Source organism: Mercenaria mercenaria, chromosome 12 (assembly GCF_021730395.1).
Source record: "Mercenaria mercenaria strain notata chromosome 12, MADL_Memer_1, whole genome shotgun sequence".
In the NCBI taxonomy this organism is placed as follows: Eukaryota; Metazoa; Mollusca; class Bivalvia; order Venerida; family Veneridae; genus Mercenaria; species Mercenaria mercenaria.
Window position 1 is genome coordinate 2,607,356 of NC_069372.1, and position 17,190 is coordinate 2,624,545.

General features: G+C 35.4%; 1 protein-coding gene across 2 annotated transcripts in view; it reads left to right on the top strand.

Annotated features, from left to right (window-relative positions):
• Window positions 1-17,138, top strand: part of LOC123533725 (centromere protein J-like) — a 32,151-nt gene extending 15,013 nt beyond the window's left edge. For both annotated transcript variants that reach the window (XM_053518978.1, XM_053518979.1), the window contains exons 12-24: window positions 341-1,433; window positions 2,751-2,866; window positions 3,871-4,026; window positions 4,787-4,890; window positions 5,687-5,780; window positions 6,739-6,906; window positions 7,397-7,496; window positions 8,865-9,282; window positions 10,185-10,335; window positions 11,593-11,733; window positions 12,676-12,749; window positions 13,641-13,836; window positions 15,041-17,138. In XM_053518978.1, coding sequence (XP_053374953.1) covers window positions 341-1,433; window positions 2,751-2,866; window positions 3,871-4,026; window positions 4,787-4,890; window positions 5,687-5,780; window positions 6,739-6,906; window positions 7,397-7,496; window positions 8,865-9,282; window positions 10,185-10,335; window positions 11,593-11,733; window positions 12,676-12,749; window positions 13,641-13,836; window positions 15,041-15,169 — 2,940 coding nt within the window. In that variant the 3' untranslated portion in view covers window positions 15,170-17,138. The remainder of the gene's footprint in view (window positions 1-340; window positions 1,434-2,750; window positions 2,867-3,870; window positions 4,027-4,786; window positions 4,891-5,686; window positions 5,781-6,738; window positions 6,907-7,396; window positions 7,497-8,864; window positions 9,283-10,184; window positions 10,336-11,592; window positions 11,734-12,675; window positions 12,750-13,640; window positions 13,837-15,040) is intronic.
• Window positions 17,139-17,190: the final 52 nt, after the last annotated feature.

Genomic DNA, 17,190 nt, shown 5'->3' on the forward strand with positions numbered 1-17,190 from the left:
GCTGTTACATGACTGAAATACTGTTGAAAAACGGGGTTAAACCCAAAACAAACAAATAAATTTACAGAAAATTGATCATGTCACATTTCTTTGTCTAACAAATGTTTTATTTCCATATTTCCGTGCAGGCTTATCATGGTCTGCACTGGTCGTTAATCAGTGAGTTAAGTTTCAGGGAACTCCCCTTCGAATAATACTTGGAATTGATGGACCAGTCAAATTTTGAAATTTAGCAGACTAAAAGTTAATACATAAATATAGTTGTAAGTGTTACAGATTTATGTCTAAACATTGGTAACATTCATTAATTACACACTGCACAATTTTCTGGGTTTTCCAGAGTCAAGAAATTGGGAGGGCGACTAGTCCACGTGCAGCATTGATTAAAAAACTTGAGGAAGAGAAAAAAGCTAAACATAAAAAACAGCTGGAAGAACAGTCAAATATTAAACATGGAGGTGTAAGAACAGACACAAGAAGTGATTATAATACTGTTAGCAGTGTTGGAAATATATTGAAAGTAGGAGATGGGCAGAAAAATGAACATTTGAAATCAGATTCTAAAGCAGGTACTGGAGTATCTGTGAATCAAGGCAAAAATGATGATGATGATGAGTACGAATCAGTGAGTGATAGCAGTGATGATTCCAGTGATGAATCTAGCTCTGATGATGGTGATGATAAAATTACTAAAAATGTTCAAAAAGATACGCATGGTGATTCAAAACATTTTGGCGGGAAAAGTGATTACTTTAAAACTTTATCACATAATGAGAGTCACAGTAAAGGAAAAAATGATTCTGTGTGTTCAACTGATAAGAAGTTAGAAAGAGTGTTAAGTTATACAGGATTTACTGAATCAGGTAGTGTATCACAAACATCCGAATCGGAACAGGAAGTGGAATCAGAGGATGACGAGTATGACTTCTCTGCTGGGGGTCAAATCGAAAATAGAGAACCGGCAAAACCTTTGACTCGTAAAGTAGCTGGAAGAGATGATAAAAACAAATTTCCATTCCAGAATCTGCCATCGGATAAAGATTTGCTTCAGTTTAGTTTGAATGGAAGTGCCTTTGCACCGAAAGCGAAATCTCCGATAGTAATCTCAAAAGAAAGGGTTCCGAAACAGGATACTTTGGGCAGTGTACAACACGAAGTTCTCAAAGAGACAAAGTTTTCATATCATTCAGATTCTGATTCCGTGGGCAATAAACAAAATGGAAGTTTTAGCGAAGAAGATGACGACAGATCGAATGACGGAGATAGAAATTCTCGAAAATCTTTTGGGGAGAAGAAAACTTTACAGTTTGATGACGATGATGAATGGGGTGATCTAACGCCAAAGATTCTCAAGTCCAGAAGACGGAAAGAATCGGAAAATGAACATGACAAAACTCTAGTTGAAGATTGCGATACAGATAGGCCTGTGACTGGTATGTTTTTATATAAATATCATAATTAAACATGTACTTTATCAAGCTAGGGGTTGTTACTGTCGTGTCATTTTTCAGACAGTAATTAGTCTGTCTGTTAGGTCATCTGGACTACCATTTTGAACCTTCATTCATAGAGTGAAACCTGGATTTTTACTTTAAAGTTACTGTATGATCTTAGCTATTTTCAGATTTTCCATATTTTACTAAAGGTAGAATTTTGTATGAGCTATATAATGATCTTTTTATTGTTTTCAATCAGCAAGACTTTTTTTTTTTTTTAAAAAATACAGAGGAATTAAGATATATTGGAATACTAGTTTATGCTTATATACAGTGATAAGATCATGGTGCTCACTGAATGCATCTGTGACTTGTCTAATACTAGTGATTTACTAAAATTGTCATGCTACAAATGGTGATGTACAGTGAAACAGCTGTTAATGGCTCCTCTGATGAGTGAATAGCTTCGGACAATTTAATTTGAACAAAGTATATTTTCTCTCCTATTAGACAAAATTCTTAATTACTGACCTCTTCAAAGACCGTCCTCAGAAGTACAAATATTTGTTGAAGATTTCCATGGTTAAATTGTTAAGGTCCCTGAATTCTAATCACTTGCCCATTATTAAGGGTGTAAAATCCTTGCATGTGAGAAAGCCATACAGCTGGCTTACAGAAGGTTGATGGTACTACCCAGGTCCTTGGCTGTGCCTGAACTAATGCCCAGATGGGCCACCTTGAGTCTTTTTCCACCAGGACCTCTGCATAATGTTAAACCCACCAAAAACAGACAATATAATTTATGCATGTCAGTCTTCTAGTAATGTTTGCTCGTTATGCAGTGTTTAGGCCGAACAGTTTTCATCCAATCTTCACCAAACTTGCTGACAATGTTTGTGGGCATAATATCTCGGCCAGTTTCGATAACCACCCAAATCGCCCCAGTCACTCTTGGATTATGGCCCTTGAATTACTCGAAATCTGCGAAATAAGCCTTGTCCATTCAAACAGTTCTGATCCGATTGTCAGTTTCATTCCACATGGAATCTCACAAATACCTCAATTCCTTCTCGGGTTAACAAGGCATACAACATCAACATTATTACCTTTATGATACGTAACTGAATATTTAGACGGGCCTATTTTGTGACAGTCTGGCACTCTTGTTTTATCTTGAGGAACAAGAAATGTTTGTCAATTTCTTGGAGAAAAAGTTTCAGAAGTTTCCTTAAATCTTGTATCAATTAACACAGAGTTTGTGCTTAATCATGGGATGTTCATTGTAAAAAATTCAAAATCATTGCTTAATTTCAGGTCTTGGTAAGCCAGAGATACCGGAGAGAGACAGTGAAGATACCCCACCCACTTCTAAGCTGGTTTCTAAATTGTTCCCAAGTCTGAAACCAGCTCAGAAAAAACAAGAAGAGCAGGTACAAATGAAAAATACTTTTTTACTGTGTGTATTTTATATCAGAGCTGAATAAGAGATGTGTAGTTTTTATTTTTGTATGAATTACATTGGCTATGTTTAACATGTTGGACACGATTGATTCTGCCTTTGCAACCAGTGTAGATCATGATAAGCCTGCACATCTGTGCAGTCTTTTAACAGTTAATGGTACTGTCCAGATTGAAAGATGGACAAGTTCATTTTAGAAATTTAGCATGGTCAGGGTTAAAGTTTGTGAATGAAAAGACTTTCATGCATTCTTCAGTTCATCACATATTTCATGTTCAAATGAAAGTCATTAAAGCTGAAATTCATTAAGTTATATTCACAGGTTAGATTTCTCTTTCATTTTCAATGATTGAATCAGTGCAATGTTATATAATTTTGAAGTTATTGAACACAGAGTGTACGAACAGCATATATTCTCATGTTGTGTCACAACTCCTAGTTTTCAAAGGTAGCTGTTCATCATTCTTAGAAGTTGGAACAGAAAATAGTTGTGAAAAGGACAGAGTAAATCTACAGAGTGTAAAATAGGAAGTTTTAACTGCATGAACATTGTCTATAAAATCATGTATTGTGTCTGAAGGAGGGTGGTCCTACCCAGAAACCTGCATATGCCTGAGAAAAGAAAAAGCTGGCAGTTAAGATTTTTTTCCTCATCATTAAGGTTGGAATGTTGCGATATGACCTTATTTTTGTCCATGTGACTTAAAACCACACGAAATACTTTAAAAACATTTTCTTTTGAGGGGGACTTTTTTCATGGATTTTGTGGTTGAGTCCATCCATGAAAGTAAATGCCAGTGAACAAGTAAAATTCCATTAAGTGTAGTAACTGTTTTATTCAGATTTAAAATCCCTGAATTGGTATCGCCACAAAAACCATTTTGGCCTTTAGAAACCATGAAATTTAATGCCGTTGAAGTTAAATGATTTCACAGTGATAGCAATAGAAAAATATCCATTGTTTGCCTATTTCAGAATTTAGAAAAGATTCAGTCTGTAGCTCAGGCTAGCACAGGTGATGGTGTGCAGTCTAAAATACTACGAGATAAACTCATGGAGCTGGAGAGAGAGATAGAGAAGTTCAGAAATGAGAATAAACATCTTGCTACTCTACGCAATGAAAGAGAACAGGTAAACATAGAATATATAGCACTGACCTAGCTTCTCATAGGCACTGTAGGCCTGGATCTGCACATAATTTTCAGAAATGGTGTTTTAGAACATGTTTTTGGTCAGAGGTATACCTGAAAATGCTCCTACAAAGTTCCTACACAGCTTTTCATGGAGAACTATGTCCCTGGACCATTCTAGCCGGTCAGGCCTGAAAATGTTTCTGGTCTAGCGATACTCCTGTTTAGCACAACTGCATGTTACAATATATATTATGTTAATTTATGTACTTTTTTAAGTGAATTATTATACACCCCCAGCCCCCTGCCAAAAAGAAAGAAAAGAAAAAATTTAGGAGTAGGGTGGGGGAGATTTTTGCCATTGCATGTAAAAATGTCTGTTATACAGTATAACGGCTTCTCAAAGGCAGTATTAAATTGAAATAATTTGTTCAACTTCTGGCTATGATAAAAAGTGTTCAGTACACATCAACTGCCATATTTACCCAACTTTAAGACAATCCATCAGTGAGACAGGTCCATTTAATTATTTCAACATTGGCAGTATTTTACAAATCTTTATAATGCTTCAGGTAAATATTACTAAATAACATTGACTCACTTATTAAACAAGGCAACACATTGGGTCTGACTTTTAAGGAGAAAAACTTTGTCCTATAGACAGATAAATACAGTAACCTGGGTTTTTGAACACAGTTCTTTAGAATGTCATTGGCTACATCTTGGTTTTGAAGAATTATCATAGATACATATATTTACAGGGCTTGACTGTGCTGAAAAAAGAAATAACAGAATTTGAAAAAGAAAAGGCCATGGAACTGAAAAGAATCGAGGAATTTAGAAATGAGGAGATGAAAAAGTTAAAGTAAGTAGTAAGAAAAAATTAGCTCTGGGTATAGAATAAACGAAAGATTTTTGTTCCTTATACCTGTTATCTGCTTGCTTCATTTTGCTGTGTTAAGATATATTTATTAATATTTATGAGGGGGCCTCCATGGCTGAGTGGTTAAGGTAGCTGACTTCAAATCACTTGCTCCTCACCAATGGGGGTTCGTGCCTTGCTTGGTGTGTTGAATGTTTCATGTGAGAAAGCCATCTAGCATGCTTACAGAAAGCTGGCCGTTCTACCCAGGTGTCAACCCATGATGAAATAATACACAGTGGCTCCTGGGGTCTTCTTCCACTGTCAAAGCTGGAAAGTCACCATATGACCCATAGTTGTGTCAGTACGAAGTTAAACCCAGCAAAAACAAAGAAAAAAATATTTATGAAAACGCAAGTAGACAGATATTTTCTGCTTTTTAAAACTGGAAAATCTGATATTTTTGTGTTTCCAAAATTTAGAAACAGTTAAATTACGAGAGATTTAATCTCATTTTTCCTTGAAATTTTTTAGTAAAAAGTAAGAATTGCTGTGATATCTATTTTGCAAAATAATAAAAAAAAAATTGCTAAAAGAAGTGTGCAAAATAAAAAATTGCTAAAAGAAGTGTGCATTAATGGCTTACAAGTTTTTAATATTTTATAGTCAATCTTATGAGAGAAACATTCAACAAGAAAAAATTTTAGTCTTGCTCTGTAGATTCAAACAAAAATTTGAAATAACTTCTCCATTATATAATTTGTCTAGATTCAAAATTAATGTTTTTTTTCTTTTCTAGACATGAGAGGAAGATGTTTGATAAGTACCAGAAAGCTGCACGGGCAGGTCCCGACAAGAAAGAGAGAGAGGAAATTGAAAATCTGAGATCACAGGTAAGTTTTACATAGACTTGACTCACTTCTGTGCTTTGAATATTCCTAATGTTTGTTTGTGTATCTAAGTTTATTTGTAGTTGCCACAGGTTACCAAAATCTTCTAGAAATTTTATGTTAGGTGCTCCAGTTTAAGAAGTTTCATGGTATAAAGCACATGACAGGACGTTCGTTTAAAGTCACATTTGAAAGACCATTAGTATTTGAAGAGTGCAGCCCCTTTTAGGATGTGAGCCCATGCTCTTCTGTTTATGAAGCTGTTCACTAACCACTGGGCTATAGAAGAGACTCCTTGGTCTCCTGAAGGATTGAAATTGTATGTTATATAAGAACTTTGATAAGTTATCCAAGATGGAAAATGAATCAGTTTCAAGTTGCAGTATATGGGATGAAATGTTTAATTTCACATATTTTTATGCCGTGGCCATATTTAAACTTTCATGAATTAAATAATTTAGAAAAAAAGTTTGAGACACAATGATGACCAGGTGTATCAGCATTATTTGCACAATATTTTTGGGGGATGAGTAGGGTGGGGGATTTATAGCAGCAATGCAATCAGAAGGTCATTTGAATTTGCTGTGTCAGTGCTGGTAAGCTAACATCCTTGATGGACTTCTTGTTCTAAATGCAACTTATCATAACCCTTATCATGCTGGACAGGATTGATTCTGCCTTTGCGACCAGTGTAGATCTTGATCAGCCTGCACATCCGTGCAGTCTGATCAAGATCTGCACTGTTCACCATTCAGTCAGTATCTTTTTGGTAAGCATCCCTTTTAACAGTTAATGGTACTGTCCAAATTTAAAGATGGACAAGTTCATTATAGAAATTTAGCAGGGTAAAGGTTAAGCAGTCACCTGCGTTTAGCAGCCAGACTGTAACTGCCTTGGCTAGCTGCCAAATGCAAATTTTGTCTGTCAAATACTAACAATTTTATGCTTAATTATGTTGTAGTTGTCCGAGTTGCAAGAAGAAATGAAGCGTAAAGAAAGCCGCTGGACGGCAAACAATGCGCGTTTAAGAGACAAGATCGATCAAGTCGAGCAGGAAAACGAAGAACTGAAGGAGGAGATCAAACTGCTTGAGAAGAAACGCCTCGAGTGGATGCAAAAAGATCAGAAGGTAGTGAAAAAAAAGTACTCTTTTAAATATCTTTTACAACATAAAAATATAAAGGATATGTTTGTTTTTTTTGGGTTTAACGCCGTTTTTCAACAGTATTTCAGTTATGTAATGGCGGGTAGTTAACCTAACCAGTTTTCCTGAATTCTGTACCAGTACAAACCTGTTCTCCACAAGTAAATGCCAACTTCCTCACATGTATCAGAGGTGGAGGACGAATGATTTCAGACACAATGTCTTCCATCAAAGCGTCACGGAGAACATAACGTCACCCGAGGATCGAACTCACGACTCCGAGGTCCTATATTTGCGCTCTCCCTATTGAGCTAAGCATGGGGCTAAAATATAAAAAATATTACAAACGTTTCTTTTCATATTTGAATTATCCATCTATGCTGACTTCTTTTAAAAAATTGGGTGAATCCAAACCTATATATTACAAAGCTAGCAATGACTGTTATGAAATGTTTTGTCTGTTTTTGTCTTGCAGAATAAACCAAGGACTAGTGGACAGACTGTGTTACGAAGCAGTACACCAACAGAGGAGCTTGAACAGATGATAAATGGTCATGTTGAGCATGGCTATAATGGTATGAACTACTGTAAACACTTTTGTAGATCTATCTTCTTTTTTTAATCAAACTTGTAAATTTAGCAATAAATTCGAACAGGCACATTGCAATAGTATTTGATATAAGTTAAAATTTTTAACTCTCCATAAAGTTACAGAGTAACTTTTAACATCAGTATATTTTTCCATAAGTATGATATTAATGGCCGGATTTCGACGAAACTTCACAGGAGTGATCAGTACCAAGCCTAGTTTTGCATATTGCCAACACATTCCGCTTCGCTGCACAAAATTGCCGCCAGAGCTAAAGATAGAAAAATCCTGTCTGGCTTTCACAGGTCAAACTGTTGGCTGGATTTCGACGAAACTTCACAGGAGTGATCAGTACCAACTCTAGTGCATATCGCTGGCACATTCTACTTAGCTGCACAAAATAGCCATCAGAGCTAAAAATAGAAAAATCTTGTCTGGCTTCCACAGGTCAAACTGCTGGCTGGATTTCGATTAAATTTCACAGGAGTGATCAGTACCAAGCCTAGTTGTGTACATCGCCAACATGTTCCACTTCATTGCACAAAATGGCCGCCAGAGCTAAAGTAAAATACATAGGGGGGAGCCCCACATACATGTATGTTTTTATGACAAAAACACCTAGTTTTATTATGTGTTTTTGCATTAAAAAATTCAAAGCAAAGCCAAAGAGTAGATGAACATCATTTGTATGTATGTGTAAATGAGTATGTAATTGAAAGATTATTAGCTTGGCTTTGAGAGATATCCATTTGCTCTTTTGTGGAGTAATTTTCTGCTCCTAAAGACACTGCTGCAGAACATATGCATGTTTCTCCAATATGTAATGATATACTGTAATATTGTTAATATTCATGGGGGATTTATTTTTGTGGATTTTATGGTAGCTTCAACCAACAAATCTAAGTCTCAACAAACAAATATAACTGCCATTCATTTCATCTTCAAAAGTTTGAAATCCACGAATTTCTGTCCCCACGAAATAGCAATTTTGGCCTTAACCACAAAATTTTTTGCTCATGAAGTTAAATGATTTCACAATATCTTACTTTTTGAAATAGAACAATGTTTATTAGATACTCTGCTGCAATATTTTGAAACTATATTTCATTTCTCAAGAATTGTAATTTAAATATAAACTTTTTTCGTGGCACTTTAAAAGAAACGATAAACATATTCAGCTTCTGTTTTAGCCTGCACTTGATAATATGACAAATCATTCTCTTTCCAACCAAACATGCATTATTAATTTAAAATATACTTTTCATATATTAAGATGTATTTATTCTAGTTCATGTCATTTTTCAAGAGATTTCAGAAAGATATGATGATACCATGTTTTTGTTTTGTTTTTCAGATCTTTCAGCATCAGCAACAATGCGATCCACTTCTAGTCTCAAGCCCTCCCAGCAGCAACCAAAAGCGAATATTCGCTCATCTTTTCCCCCACCACCTAAACAAACCACTCACAACCAGACACAGTCTACTCACAATAAACCTTCCAATGTGAACCAGTCCACTAAATCTAATGTGAACCATTCTAGTGCAAAATTAAACCAATCTAAGAAAAATAATACCCACAATGCAAAGCAGGGTCATTCAGTGCATGGACAAGGTCATTCCAGTAAGCCAGGACACAAGGCTACTGGAAGAAGCAATAGTAGTGTAACTTCAGGGAAAATTTCAAATTCAAGTGACAATAAAAATGTGCTACGCAATTCTTTAGCGGAAGATTTACCAAGGCGGGAACTTGGTACCATAGCGGAACCACAGGAGTAAGTACAACAGTATTTTGTTATGACCAGGTAACTTTTACTACTTTTTAACCCTTACCGTGCTAAATTTCTATAATGAACTTGTCCATTCTTTTAATATGGACAGTACCGTTAACTGTTAAAAGGGGTGCTTACCAAAAGTATACTGACTGAATGGCAAACAGTGCAGATCTTGATCAGACTGCATGGATGTGCAGGCTGATCATGATCTACACTGGTTACAAAGGCAGAATAAATCGTGTCCAGCATGATATGGGTTAAAGTTCACCCAAGCTGGAAATAGTGAATGAAATACAGTAAAACTTCCAGGAGTAGAGGGTGTTCTCTAGCTGTCGACCTTGTTCAGAAATTGATGATAAGTTAGATGTTAAATTTTCTTTAGTGACATTCATCTTTTTGTAGTCACCTGCATTGTATTCAGTTTTGTTCTGTCTTTTTAGAGATTTAACCTTTAGCCTACGGGCGGCAAGTGATTCTGCGTTTGCAACCTGTGCAGACCAAAATCAGCCTGCACGGATATCATGGTCTGCACTGTTGGCTATTCAGTTAGTAAATTTTCAGTGAAAATGCCTTTGAATAATAAGTAGTACTGCCCAAACTGAATGATGGAACAGTCCATTTTAGAAATTTAGCAGGGTAAAGGTTAAAAGACCTTTCCAAAAAATGTTTAGATTTTTATACTAAATCTTAATATAATAGACACAATCCTTTGAAGAGTTTTGCTGCCTTTATCTTAATGTTAGCCATTTATTTTTCCGATAAAAATAATTTAAATTCCGAGTTGTCAGTATTCAGAGAAATTGCAGATGCAAAATTTTAAATAGTTATTTCTAATTACAGTAAAAATGTATTGGAGGAATTTCTTTACATTACATGCTAATTATTTGTCTTATCATTAACAGTTTGAGTATTTACTCCGAGACTGATGGGGATGGGTTATCTGCCCCTGTTAACATGCCAAGAAAATTTGCTCCAAGACCAGGAGTGGATAAATCTGTCATAGACAAGGGAGATAATGATGAATATGATGAGATACAACACAGCGATGGGAAGGTATTTATAGATGATCAGTGTTTTATAGCAGAAAGTTGAAAAAAAACGATCATTTCAGTTATTATGTCTCCCACCACACAGTGGAGTGGGAGACATATTGATTTACTCCAGTCTGTGTGTCTGTCTGTTTGTCTGTCTGTCACAAAGCTTGTCCGCACTCAAGTCGAACATTTCTCATCCGATCTTCACTAAACTTCAACAAAATGTGTCTGCCAATAAGTGCTCTGCCAAGTTCGATAACTAGCCAAATCGGCCTAGGCACTTCGGAATTATGGCCCTTGAATTACCAAAACCACTCAGATTTCTTGCATGGTTTTACCTCCAAACCGACCCCTATACTACTAGTAATGTAGGGGTCCTTTTGGTGTCAAGAAAGTGCATGCACATGTGGATTCAGTAAACAATATATAAAGACTGACTTATTATTTACTAGATGATTAGGCAGTTGTGGGAGACATGCGCTTTTCTCAAAAGCATCTCTAGTTCTTTATTCATTTAAATACAAACTCTGTTTGGCGGAAGCTCAGCACTTGTATAGTTTTGGCTACAGTTTAATAAAATTGAACTTGAAAGGAAGATTTTTTAAACATCTTTACTTAGAATATTACTTCATTTAAAAACCAATAGTTTTGTATACAAAAAGAATGAAAGTTCAAAGATCATCACAGCAGTCTCTAGTAGTTATCATGAACACTTACTGAATGGCTTTCCAGTTGATAGTCAGCTATTAGCTAGAGGTCCGCTAATAGTTGACCGGTAAGCCATTCATTGTTGACATCAGAAATATCTTTCAAAGTCATTTCCTCTCAGTTTTTGAATTTAGTCTAGGATAACTAATTTTAATTGCAGACCGGACAATAGCGCAAACAGTGAGTCAGTGATTTATATAAGGAGTTGTGTAATACTGTGAAATCATTTTTATTCGCGTAAGACGAATATTCACGTATTTCGCGCTAGGACCGATGCGTGAATTTAAGACCGCGCTATTATTATTATTTTGTTCTATTTTTTCATTTCTAAAATTGAAAATGCGTGAATTAAAGCCCACGCGAAACAGTCCTTTTTCACGTTTGCGCGAAATTTCATGCCAGTGAATTTAAATGATTTCACAGTAATAAAGAATATGTACTAACTGCTGAGAATATTGACAGAAAATACTACTGGAGAGACCCCTGTACAGTTGTCCAGCTAGTGATGTTTTCTGTCATTATTTGCAGCAGTGTAAATACAGCTTTTTCATTGCATTTATATTTACAGGTTGAAAGGACATACAGAAATGGTGCTAGAGAGATCTTGTTTTCTAATGGTACAAGGAAAGAAATCTCAGCCGATGGAAAATCAATTGTTGTGTCTTTCTTTAATGGTGATATGAAACAGATTATGCCAGATCAAAGAGTGGTAATGTATATTTGAATACAACTTTGTTATTTTGCCTTTCCATTCAGTAGAGCGAGTGGGGCTGATGTGATTGAGTGGTTAAGATGACTGACATCAGATCACTCGCCCCTCACTGCTGTTAGTTTGAACTCCATAGATTTCCTCCATGTGACAAAGCTATTGAATCTGATTGCTTGTTGGTGATCCTACCCAAGTCCTTGCCTGTTCTTGAAATAATCAGGACTGGTTGTGATTTTATTATAAATTTTAAGCTTTTGATTGCCAGAATTTTCCTATATAACTCTATTGGAAAAAAGATTTCTTGTTTTCAGGGTTTTGATTGTTGACTGAATCACAGGTCTGCATAATAAGGAGCACCTGTGGTCTTCCTTCACTGTTAAAAGCTGGAAGGTCACTATGTGACTGCAACATTGTAAAGTTATATTAGTTAAATATGTTGTTAAAAAAGTAGTTTCTACCACTGGTAATTATGCCAACCTTGGAAGAAGAGTTGATATATTGTTTTGCTCATTGTTGGTTGTTAGATCATTTGGTTTCTGAGAATGTTGAGCCTACATTGGCCAAACTTCATAGGCAGACTGCCTGTTGTAAGTAGATGACCTCGGTTGTTTTGGGGGTCAGTGGGTCAAAGTTTAAGGTCACTGATTTTCAGACTGAAAATGGTTTCTGATCATTAACTGGAAAACGCAATGCCCTAAAATGAGTGCCTGTGGTCAGTAGATGAATATATGAAGTTCACTGGTTATCCAGCAGATATTGCAATCCTTCAGACTGAAAAAAATAAACATGCACACCTTTGATGAAGAAGAAATCATATGTAACAATATTTTGTAACTATATATGGATAAGTATTTATACAGAAACAACCCTATTTATACAGAAAACATGCCAGTTTGTTCAGAAACACCTGATATGTATAGAAATATTTGTGTTACATTTCAGATATATTACTATGCAGAGAACCAAACTACTCACACCAATTATCCTGACGGCTTGGAGATTATACAGTTTCCTAAGTAAGTATTGCTTACCTTGACATACTTCCTTTGTGACCATTCTGGGGATACAGTCCAACCTGTTTTAAGCAGCCAGCCAAATGAATACACAAGCTGTTTGCTTAAGGCAAGTGGCCGTTTAAGACAAGTTAAAACCCAAATAATACATAGTTTTAGGAGGTTAGCTGCCTGGCTGCTGAAGGCAAGTAGCAGCTTAATACAGATGGTCTCTAAGGCAGGTTCAACTGTACTTCAAAACAATTAATATGGTTATACAATGAACAAAAGGTCTTGTCTATGAAAACAGTGGGGATATTTCATTTCATCAGTGACCTGTTAAAAACCCTTAAAACACCTCTTCTCATTGAGATGTAGTTTAACCAGACAGTAACATTTTTTTCTGATTTGATGAATGTATTTTATTAAGACTATATATTTACATTATCCCTATTCTTTTCCATTGAAAATTATGACGTTCATTTCATATGGGCAGAAGGAAAGGCGGGAAGTAACGTCGACGCTTTTTAGTGATAACGGGCCGCTGTTTTGATGATGTCCTTGCATAGTCAGGGAGAATGTTCCTTAGATGATGTTGCAGTTGTTCCGTCTGGTGAACAGAATGGCCGGGAAGCTGATTTTAATGTGAAATGCCACAAAATGAGTGCAATATATTATTTAATCTTGTATACAAATGGAAAGGAAATATAATGTAAAAATATAAGAATTTTTCTTTGGTGTTCATGGGAAATGAACAACAGAATAGGAATGGCAGTTTGAACATGAATTGCACTACATTTGCAGATCCTATTCTGTTTTCATTTCGCATGAACATCGAAAAAAAATTATTTCTTAAATAAAAATGATAAATATTTAGTGACAAATACCAAATTTTAGTGATTTTGTATTTTACAGTCAACAGACAGAGAAACTCTATCCCGACGGGACAAAGGAAATAACATTCCCTGATCAAACAATCAAATATATATTTCCTAATGGGTCTGAAGAAAGTATATTCCCAGATGGAACTGTGATACGACTGGAAAAGAATGGCGATAAAACTATGGAGTTTCCCAATGGTCAGAGGGAGATACATACTCAGGAATATAAGGTATTAAGCAAACACTGGAGAAAAAATCATTCAGTTTACAATTTGTAGTTCCTGCCCAAATGACTGTTTTGTGACTGTTGTGTTTATGATTTTATGGATTTGACGATAAGATAAAACATTAAGACTTACCTCAAGTTTGCCTTTAGTGTAATAAAAATCATTGGTGCTGATGGTGCTTTCCTGTACAAAACAAGCATAGACTCTGTGGCTAGGATAAATAACAGCTGAAAGCAATGCTTTATTCAGAAAATATATTCCTGAATTCTCTACGTTTAATACTCCATTTATGCCACGACAATCTGAATTCTTCCAAAGCACTTTCTCAATGAATGTCTAAGATCTACAATGTACGGTGAATGAATGCTATCTAAAAGGATGACTTTACTTTATGTATAAAGTCAGTGGAGCTATGTCACTGATGTAATGTATGAGGTCTATATGTGTTCCAAATGATTAAGATCGCTGACTTCAGATCACTTGCCCATCTTTGCCTGTAGAATTCTTTAATGTGTGGAAGTCTTACAGCAGGCTTCATAAGGTGGTTCTACTCAAGTGCCAGCTTGTGCTAGAAAAAATCCCCAGAGAGACACATGCGGTCTCCATCCACCATCTAAAGCAGAAAAATATTAATATAGTCATTTGAGGTATAATTTTCTGGATCTGTTGATAAACTAAACAAATAAAAAGCAAATACTCTGTCAATCGTCTATTGGAAAATAAACAAAATTGCCTTTTAATTCTATGACTATTGTGTTCATGCTCAGGTATTTCTTAACCTTTAGCTTGCTGGCTGCATTAACCTTTAGCCTGCTGGCTGCATTGACCTATAGTCTGCTGGTGGCAAGTGATTTTGCCTTTGTGATCAGTGCAGACCAAGATCAGCCTGCATGTCCGTGCAGTCTTGATCGAGGATTGCATTGTCGGCTATTAAGTCAGTAAATTTCTAGTGAACACCCCTTCGAATAATAAATGGTACTGTCCATATTTGATGACAGACAAGTCTATTTTAGTAATATAACAGGCTAAAGGTTAAAACCGCAACCAATATTAGGTAAGCAAGGTACAACAGATGTGGCACAGCAGCATATTGGGCTTTCATCATGCGTCCTTCTAAACTACTAGTTACATAATACTAGTAATGAAATGAAAGAAATGTAATACTATGAATGTAGTATTTTCAAATACAGTTGTTTTGTTTTTGTAGAAACGGGAGTATCCGGATGGTACAGTGAAGACAGTGTATCCAGATGGTCGCCAGGAGACGAGATATTCCAACGGAAGGTTACGAGTGAAAGACAAAGATGGAAACGTTATTGTGGATAGACAATGCTGAAAATAGAACAGTTACAATTACCCGAAATGCATTTGCTGAGAGAAAAATCAGACGTGAAATTTAGTGATGGAAATGTCATTTTATACACTAGTACACTGGTGACAAATACCTTGAAAAAAGGAACTTTCCAGTATCTCATGACATACTACCTGATATATATAAATAAGGTCCTATTTTGGGTAGTGAGTGAAAGGTGTAGCATAGGATTATGTTGCCTCACAAGTATTTGTATTTGTATTTGAAAAAAAATCTTGCCAAGTTTGTTAGATATAGACATTGTCATACCCAGTACTAGACTTACTGGCCAAATAGCTGAGATTTTCAAAATTACCGATTGTTCTGGCTAACAGAAGCTGGAAAAAAGCATCATCTACATGATGTATGGACAGATTTGGATGGTCGTGTGGTGGTTAATGTTGCCTGTTTGAGTTACAGAAATTTGAACTCTACTGCAATCATGGTATTATCTCATTGTTACGAAATAGCTATTTTTGCAAAGCAGATGAGTGGATAGTTCATGTTCTTCAAGCGTTCTTAACAGCGGAATTTGAGCATTCTTAACAGTGAAGTTCCATCATTTTTCTCACTGGACCTTTTGTGCTCAAGCATTCTTCATATTGAAGGATTAGCTTTCTTCACAGTGTATCTTGATCATTCTTTAAAATGGAGCACGAGTGTTCTTCACAATGGAGCTCAAACATTGTTCACAGTGGAGCCTGAGGGTTCTTCACAGTGGGGCTTAAGTAAATTAGTATTTAAAAGATAATATTGATAGGTGTGTTTATGATTAAATGTTTAGGATATCCATGATGTTTTCTTATTTACCTTTTTGCACAAGATCATTGGTAAAGAATAGCAATATTTCTCATTGGTCTTACATGTTTTCAAACTTCAGCAAATTCATACATAATCTCCTTTCTAACAAAACAGTTTACGTTAAGGTCTTTCAAAAATATTTGTACACAGTTTGATGTTAAGTTTTGTTTATGTTCCTTTAAATGTGGTGCTACTCATCTCGGTTTATCTCTTAGACAATAGATCTGTTTGTATATCTTTTGGTTGGACTATAAATGGCTGTTTCTTTATCTGTTTAATCATATGTTTGTGTAAGGTTTATGATTTGCATATGGATCTCTGAATGTTCTTTTGGATATAGATCTGTCAGCAGTGTATTTATTTCACTACAGATTTTACTATGTATCTCAGTGCTTTGTACCTTAGTGAGATTTTAATTTTGCCTTGTTTTATAGTACTTGCATAGATCTGTAAACTAGTGATAGAAATTCAAAAACCAACCATGCATTTTTAGGGGTTTTTTCCTAAAGGAAGAGTAAAAAAGGCAGTGGAAAGGAATATATTGAACTTGTCCTCAAAAGTTTCACTGACTTACAATGTTACATACCTTCTTCTGTCAATCAGATACAACCTGAAGGTTACTTCTAACATGTGCCAATGTATTTTCCTGTCCAGCAAAGATACAAACGTAATAGAGGCGCTTGAAAAGAACACCACACACAACAGCGGATACCATCAAGGATGTTGATAAATAATTGTTGATACCGTGTTAGAATAAAAAAAAATGTTTCAAGAGAAAATCATTGTCATTCATGTGTTATTATACCATTCGGGCTGAGCCCACATGATATAATTCTATGCAGCTGAACTCTAGCAATGATTTTACTAATGACAAAATTGAAATTGTTTGAGATATATTATTTCTTAAATGTTCTACTGACACTGCCCCCTTCCATTCTAACTTGCATCTTAATCTGTGTAAATGTCTGATCTATTTGTTTGCACCATTCCTTTTAAAGTGAATATGAAAAGCTTATATTGATGTTGTTGATAACTTAGTGCTAAAATTTTGTATTTTTTATCTGTTTTGTGTATGTATAGACTGCAAAATATCATAAAACATGAAATAACTTAAAATTTTGATATGATGCTGAAATAAAATTATAATTGTGCAGTCTGTGTTTTTGTATATAGTTCATGTTATATTTGTCGTACCAGTACATGTG